This window comes from Nanorana parkeri, unplaced genomic scaffold (assembly GCF_000935625.1).
Source record: "Nanorana parkeri isolate BGI_ZX_2015 unplaced genomic scaffold, ASM93562v1 scaffold682, whole genome shotgun sequence".
In the NCBI taxonomy this organism is placed as follows: domain Eukaryota; kingdom Metazoa; phylum Chordata; class Amphibia; order Anura; family Dicroglossidae; genus Nanorana; species Nanorana parkeri.
This window is the reverse complement of record NW_017306950.1, coordinates 854,845-863,645: the sequence shown is the minus strand read 5'-3', so window position 1 is coordinate 863,645 and position 8,801 is coordinate 854,845. Positions and strand designations below refer to the sequence as shown.

The window sequence follows — 8,801 nt, the reverse complement described above, 5'->3', positions numbered from 1 at the left end:
TGTTGGGGGGGGGGGGGGAGGGGGTTCTATTTTTTTCATTTTTCCTGATTAACCTGTAAACCCTGTTATAGTTACCAGGCTATTCTCCCAAATGTATCCCGTATCTGCTGCCCCAAAACACTGGGTATAATTTGTAAAGACATGTAAAAATAGATATTTAGTGTGAAATAATTGCGCTTGACAGAAAGGAGCAAAATGCTTTCCAAAATGAAGTATTCAAAGTAGATGTGAGATGATCATATACTGTATATGGATTATATTTTACTTGGTGGGTTATTGTTCATGTACATAATCCCAAATGAAAACCAACCCCAATATATTAACTAACTACATTTCATATTACATTCTTTCACTGGGCTGATACATGAGCAGGTGTTTTCGAAGAAGGACTTTGCCTTGTTGATAGATAGATAATCCTCCTACTATGTAAAATTTGTGCCAAAAGGAAGTGTAGGTTTTACAATACGTGAAAGAGGAGACAGAGGAATTTAAAAATCTTATCATGAAATGCAATGACTCACCACACAAACAAGTAAAACTACTGGCTTACAAAAATAGGTACAAAGAATGCTGAATACTGAAGTTCCTCAGGTTTATTTCTATAAATTAAAACAATGAATCTGACAACTGGGCAACAGCTTCGAATTTGTACTGGATTTATTTGCACTTGCGCAGCTGCAGTGCGGCTTGCTGCGTTTTTACCGCGATTTTGACGCAATCTGATGCATTCTTGTTTTTGGTTTTTTTCAAAATGCAATGTAGACTATTATGTCACTTCCTTCTCCTTGTCAGAACACTACCAATTCTGCTTTTTTTTTCATTTTGGATGCGTCCTGTTGCGTTCTGATGAATTTCCATGCGTTTGTGATGCATTTTGATGCGTTCCGTTGCCATTCGATGCAGCTAAAATTGGTCAAACGGTATTTTTTCTGACTGCATCGGAACAGACTGCACTGGTGTGAACAGAGCACCAGAAATCCCATAGGAAAGCATTGTGATGCGTTTTTGATGCAGCTGCCAAACTGAACGGACTGCATCACAACTGCATCTGGCGTGAACTAGCCCTTAGAGTCAGCCCAATCATGATCTAAGCAGTATATTATGGGAAAAATGAGCACAGATTATGGCATTAATGTGACGTATAGCCTAGTTTGGAGTGGGCTATAGGAGTAATCTGAACATGGAGACGTTCCTTTTTTAACCAGCTGTTTCTATTATTGATATAGGTCCATGCTGTATGACTTGGTTTATGTAATAACTACAAAAAGACTAAGCACAACCCTGTTCTAAGGAAACTGGTCCCTTCAACAAAAGTTAATTGGAAAAAAAAAACACAATTTGGCAAGCCGGTTGAGAGGGCCACCCACAGCTTAAATTTCAGCCAATTCAGTAGGAATTTGTAAAAAATTATGCAGTTGATGGCCATATACTGTACATACACCTTTAGATTTCTCTATCCACATTAAACAGAGTGGGTGGAGGAATCTGCACTGACTGCTGTTATATTCAACAGCCACGGCTGTCTGAATACCTAAACCATAACTGCATCTGACAGGTAAATCATTTTCCACCCAGCTCAGTCAATTTTTTTAAAGCAGATGTCCAGGGAAAAATGTTCTTAACCCTGACAGTGGGGCTACTCCTGCAATGCAAGGGTTAAGTGCTTGTTTTTGTCTAGGTTCAAATATAACAAAGTTATACTCACCCGATCATCGGGGCCAGCTTGCTTTTAGACTGACCCCTTCCACCTGTGTCCCCCTCTGCTGCAGCGATGGTATGTCTTTCGGCATCCTCCCGTCCTATACACAGTGTATTGGATGTGATGACTAATAAGATCTTTAGACCACTGTAGCGGAGGGGGAGCGAGGCTGAAGGGACCAGTCAAGGAGCAACTTTGTTATTTTTTTAGCCTAGACAAAAATGAGCACTTAACACTTGCATTGCAGGGGTTAACAAACTTTTTCTCTGAAATTCTGCTTTAATTTGTCAAGTCGTGTGGTGCAGACAGGGCCACCTATGGCTGGAATTTTGGCGGATTTGATTGGTGTATGACTAGCTTTACTCAAATGAGCAAAACAGTTAGTGCTCTCACACATAGCAATTAGTTATATTGCCTTTACAAGCAATGATTATCAACACATAAAAGTACATACATATAAATAAATAACATCCACTTTGTCATCAGTACTCATCCACAGTCTGAAAAGCATGAGGACTGTGCGGTGTGGAGATTGAGAGGAGTGCCTTAGTGGTAGTGTAAGTTGATATACCATGTAAATAATAGGAAGTGTATACTTAGGAGGAGCCTGTATCTCCGTCACTACAGTCACACAGAAGACGTGTTGGCTGACTGCTGCTGCTTTACCCAGTTCTATTAGGACATTTTTACTGTATTCTGCTTTTACTGTGTCTGCTAGCACATGTCCCATGATAATGAAGGTGTATATTCGTATTTACTGGTAAGTAAAGAGATTTCTATGTTACTGTTTTGTGTGTTGAATAGTAGAGACTCGACTGCACTGTCTATGTAATGTTACTGCAGTGAGATCCATGTGCCTGGTTGCAACACCACAACTGTCTTCTGGTTATTAAATTACACTTTCCCTGAAATGGTTTCTTTTTGTGTAAAACTTTTTTTTACCTATTTTTCCAGCTAATGTCACATGGGCTATTTAAAAAAAAAAAATCAGCAATTAATTGCAGCTATAAATTAACAGATAAACTGTGATTTGCAGCTAATGATATATTATTATATATTTGCTTGTGTTTTTTTAAAATTAGTGCTACGGCATTGCATTGTGCTCTGCTACAAATTACTCTCCCGCATTTGTAGCTAAGCCATAGAGATGAATAAAGAATGATTCTCGTTAGGGATTTTGACAGCAAAGTGAAACGCTGGAAAATCTTGATCATTGAGCGACATATCATTTAACAAATAGACAGACCCGGAGAAAATGAGCGGAGGGGCTGCATGACTGGGGGGAGGAATATTCCCTGGAGAAGGGGATAAAATAAAGTGTGGATTAGCTGATCTTACCTGATTGGAGGTTGAGACCAGGTGTCGTGGAGGAGCCGCATGGGTTAGGACTTCAAGGGCTGATGGGTGTTCTTTTTCGGAAAGTCGGAGTAGGAAGCAGGTTGTCCCGCTCGCCCTCGCTTGATTTTGTGGTTTCTGGTTGTTACAATGTCCTTTTTATGTCAGTTACACAAATGGCAAACAGAATTCTGTTTGCCTGAAGAAGGAACCGCTGTTGTTCCAAAACGTCGCTATATGATGTGATAGCAATCGAGTCAATAAACCGTTTTTGACTTGAAATTCTATTGGAGTGTGAGTGACTTTATACATACACTTATCTTGGATTGCAGAGCCATCTGCAGTCACTTTGGCACCCACCCGACTTATTCGGTCAGGAGTGCGATGGGTACACTGGATTTTGGAAGTTACACAAATGGGGGGCCATCAGCTGGTGTGGGTGCCTCCCCCCATTGGTGTCAGTATTTGTTGGTGGGCTTGGCCCCTTTGAACTTGGGAGCAGTAACTCTCCTCAAACTGGTTGGGGTGCGACTGGGAACATGGGAGCAGTTTTTTGTCGCAGCCTTATTTGGGGTGATGGGCACCTAAAGACCACTTCTTGGATCCAACAGTCATTCAGATTATTTATGTGTATGTTATTTTGCTTATTACTTTTGGTAACCGTTAATGTTTGCTCAATAAAAGGGCTGCTGTGGCCACTTAACTCTATGTTGCGCAGTCTGTTTGTTTATTGGGGTTTTAACAGAGGGACGTCATTGACGAATCCATCAGTCAGGAAGAATTAGCAATTCCATAGAAAATCATTATGGATTTCTTAAGCAGAAATCACAAAAAAAGTAAAAGGAAACGCTGTGACAAATCACTCATGTAGCATCAACCAAACAGCAGTAACCGGTTTTACCTGTGCAATATTAACTCTGGCAGGTGATCTAATCTCTGTCCACTCCATTTAAAACAACAAAAAGTTACACTTTAACCACTTGAAGACCAGGGTGTTAAACCCCATTTTCAGTATTCAGTGCTGCTGTACTTTGACTGACATTTATTTTGTCATGCAACGCTGTACTGAAATTAATTTCATACAATTTTTTTGGGACAAATAGAGCTTCATTTTGGTGGTATTAAACCACCACTGGGGTTTTTACTTTCTACTATATAATTGAAAAAGTACCGAAAAGTTTGAAAAAAAAATGTTTTCCCTACATTATGTTATAAAACATTTATTAGTACCCAATTTTTGTGTAAAAGATAAAAGACGGGGTCACGTCGTGTAAATAGACTCCAATCATATCAAGCTTTAAAATTCTGTGTGCCTGTGAAATCACAAAAAACTACCATACCCCTAAGGTCAAGCAACATAATTATGTGATGAAAGGTCACACTAAATGCTCATCAGCTTTATCAAGAAGGTCCTGTACTCTGCATATATTAATTTATATATATTGTGTAAAGGTATCAATGACAAGGTCCCAAAAAAGAACCAAGTTGAGAGCAACAGAGGCCATGTATTCAGAAAGTTCTTCTAAGTGTATTTTTCAGAAAGGGTAGCTATTTATTGATCATAAACAGTTTAAAACACACTATCAATGCATTTCAACACTCTTTGGTGGCAACTTGCCACCAGTACACTGTTGGTCCAGCACACTTTTAATAGGTGGGAGTGTGCACTAAAGTGTACAGTACTAGTCAAAGGAGTGCATGCACTCCCACCTATGTCCTGTACATCTTTTCCTAATAAAGAGGTTGACGTCATCTTGGTTCTTTTTTGGGGCCTTGTCATCGATACCCTGGCTACTTACTATTTCAAGGAAAGTATGTAAATGTAGTATAGTTGTTTGTATTTATTTTAGGACATTATATATATTTTTTTACTACTTTGTTCCTTCAGATAAAGTACATTGGTTTGAACTATATTACTTTTTTGTTTTTTATTCGGCAGAGTCTTTGGTGCCAGTGCTGACTCCATGATATTTCTTAATGACAAGAATGTGGGATGTGCTCACTGCATGCTATTCAAGCTAAGAGAGATTACATAGTGTCCATATTGGCCAGAGGTTCAGTGGACAAATATGAATGCTTGGTTGACCACCTACTGTCACAAAATGCCCTTAACTGGGAAGAATATCAATCATGCACACTTGTGGGACAACCTTTATGCAGGCTGGTTAGAGACCTATTGGACATTATCACCTGTAAAGGGGACAGCTATTGCAGGATTTTCTTAGATGCTCTCCAAAAACATGAGACTTTGCAATGTGAGGAACAATTTTGTTTCCAGCTTCCTGAAGACCTGTCAGATTCATCTCACTATCTACAGTGTGAACGGCCAAGTATTGTGCAAATTATCCACAACTACATTGGTGCTGTTTTACAACAACTTTTGGAGCGTGGATATATCTCAGAATGTGAAATTAATGATATACAACTGCCTATCTTTTCACTTTCTCAAAAGGTAGGTTAAAAGCTATTTCCAGTTGTTCAGGAAAATCGCCTATCTGCTTTTGGTTCCCTATTATGTAATATTTGGGGCCCGTATAATTACACCTTATGTATATTTAAAAAGTGTATAAAGTCATTTTAATATTACAATATATTTATATATGTAAATAAAAGACACCAGCTTTATGTAAATAATTTTGTCAGTGTGTGTTAAAGTTATGTAGAAACAAGATTTTTAAAACATTACAGGGACTCTGTTACTAGATGAAAACAATTAAAAAGACCAGCCTGTAAAGCAGTGGTTCTCAACCTTTCTAGGGCCGGGACCCCTTGGTAACATTTGCCAAGTTGTGGTGACCCCCCAACCTTAAAATTTAGGAATGACGTGGCTCCTGCAGCGTGGCGGGGGAACTAACACTGCTGCGCTAGGAGAGGGCTGAGGAGGACTCTCACCTAGCACAGCAGAAATCACACAGCGACCCAGAGGTTGAGAACCACTGCTGTAAAGAGAACAGTTAATTCTGACTTGTGCTGCTGCGCTGCCCACACTGATGAATTTTGCTCTTTTGCAGCCTTAAAGTGACATTAAACCCTCAGATTTTTTAACATAAACCATACTGTAATGTTTGCCTTACTGTAATCCATGGAAGTGTCCCTTCTCTTGGCTGCTCTTCCTTTTAAATCCTTATCTCTTCTCATGCTTGGGGAGAACTTCCCTTTGCAGCTGAGTGCCTCTTCCTGTAGTGCTGGTTCAGGTTGTGAACCTGCACACAGACACCATGTATCCATTCCAGAGACAAGGCAGTCTGCTGCAAAACAGAAGTTCTGCCCAGCCTGAGAAGAGATACGGATTTAAAAGGAAGAGCAGCAAAGAGAAGGGAAACGACCATGGATTACAGTAAGGCACACATTACACTATTGTTTTATGTTAAAAAATCTGACGGTTTAATGTCACTTAAAGCTTACTTACAGGAGTGCTGGACGCCTGGTCCCCCATTGCACATTGTGGTTTTATCCTCTAAAACCTTTTTGTCACTACAATACATTGGCCATTTTTAAAGTTTTAAAAATCTTGTTGCCATGCATAGTTTGTTATAATGAGCTCCCATGCAAATTGCATACTGTACCTAGTCTCTCCTTCCAATTCTTCTGTGCTGCACAATAGTTGTAATATCTATCTATCTATCAATTAGGGATGCACCGATACCGGTATTTTGGTACCGAGTACGAGTACCGATAATTTTTTTTCGGTACTCGCCGATACCATATACCATTTCCTGATACCGGAAGTACTCGTGCTAGGCATCGGAGCATTTGGGCGAGTACGAGCATTTGGGCGAGTACTTGCCCAAATACTCGGAATCGTCACCGATATCAATGCTAGTATCGGTATCAGTGCATCCCTACTATCTATCTATGTATCTATACGCACACACACACACACACACACATATTTATTTTCTTTCCAAAAATACCACTAATAGCTAAAATAATAATGGCAATAAACAGAAGATTTGTATGTTTTGCTTCAATGCGCTTTTGAATTGAAAACCTGTTTGACAAGATTAGCAAAGATGCATATATTACTGAACCTTTGTGGCAGCATACCTACATTGTATAGACTCACAAGGGAGTAATTAGTATGGTCTGCATCAGTAAGAGATGCACATCATACCGATCCTCCACTGGACCACCACAGGATGATTTTCATTTAATATATTGCCGATTCAGCAATATATTAAATAGGATCTGTGCACCTTCCAGGTTTACAGATGGCCGCTGCCATTCACGGCTGCCATCTTTAAAAACGTAATGTGACGCAGAGACCGGTGGGACATTGGAGGCCCGCGTTGGCATCCCAGGTGGGAACCTGAAATGTGCAGGCCCCAGCAACTGCACCTAGGCTCGCTTGCCACCAGAGGGACCTCTACGTGTCCTCTGTGGCACGCGTGCCATAGGTTCGCCATCGCTGGTATAGAGTATGCTATACATAATAAACATAATATAAGAAACCAGTTTGTGTCTTTGCAAAAGGTGAGTAAATGCAAGCTGAGAGCATATGTCTTCTAAATTTAAACAATGAAAATCATGTTTGCCATAGTATAAACATTAGCAAACTAATATATTAAGGTTGATTTCATATTTTGTCTATACAATCTCCTGGCATACAGCTCAACCCTTGAATAAATATTGATACCACATTTGAATTACTCTAATCAGTTGGTACCATTCCAGTAAGTAAGGTGTCCATAAAATGTAGAAACAGTTGCCTTGATATAACAGAGCTAAGCTCACCTTGTGGGTGTAAGGCATCTGGTCTTTGGGATTTATTCACATTTAGTTCGTCTAATCTGTTTTGAACGTAAATTTCATCCACATTTAGTACATTGTTATAAGCAATTCTGTAATTGTTCTGCACTGTGTCACTGTGTGGAGACAACCATCTTTATAGGGTTTTTTTGCCTTCCTCTGGATCAACATTGGGCAATTGTGGGCATGGTGTTCTGTTTAGGCCTTTCTTCTTTTATTTCTCCGTATATCTATAGGTTGAACTTGATGGACTTGTGTCTTCTTTCAGCCTGACTAACTATGTAACTATGTTACTATCTTGGGCTTTGCTTCTTGACATCTGTGAGCTTCCAGCAAGGAGAACAGTGAGAAACACAGTAATGACATCATCAGATCTCTCTCCAAATCTCTTGAATCTAGCAGTCAGTAGCAGCAGTGCCTTAGATCATCTCAAACCGCAGCTATACAGAACAGGAGTGCCTAGGCACTCTCACATACCAGGAGGTGCTCTGCTAAATTTTACTGGAAATATAAGAAAAAGGGTAAGCCTTTTCTTGTCATATAATTTGGGACCTGACAGAAACTTTTTTCCTGCTTAAAAATGAAATAATTATTTACTTGAAAGCTAACTGCATCTTAGAAAAGCAAAACAACCTGTTACATAATAGGAAAGAAACATTTTTTGGTGTCCTTAAATTGGAGTGACTGTCTCCTTTGTAGTGCTTAAAAGAGAACTATGGGGTAAGTGTTTTTCCCTATAGTTCTCTTCAGGGTCACGGGAGGACATATACTAACCTCCTTCCTTGGCCCAAAACTCAGTATATAGCGGGCTCGATCGGGAAGTGAGCGAGCAACGTTATGTTTCAGCTCACTTCCCGATCAATAAAGCCGACCTGTGACAGCTTCTTTGTCACATGTTGGCTCTAACTATGAGGATGAGTGGAAATCACTCAGCTCATAGTTCTCCTTTAAATACTCTAGTGAGGCTGTCCTATGGGGGGGTCTTCTTGGATGAGAAAGAAAGGAAAGCAGGGACACC

At 39.8% G+C, this 8,801-nt stretch overlaps 1 protein-coding gene across 1 annotated transcript in view; it reads left to right on the top strand.

The window, feature by feature from the left end:
• Positions 1–4,981: 4,981 nt before the first annotated feature.
• The window catches only part of NOD2 (nucleotide binding oligomerization domain containing 2), a 36,747-nt gene continuing 32,927 nt past the window's right edge, over positions 4,982–8,801 (top strand). The window contains exon 1 of the mRNA XM_018563628.1: positions 4,982–5,486. Coding sequence (XP_018419130.1) covers positions 5,028–5,486 — 459 coding nt within the window. The 5' untranslated portion in view covers positions 4,982–5,027. The remainder of the gene's footprint in view (positions 5,487–8,801) is intronic.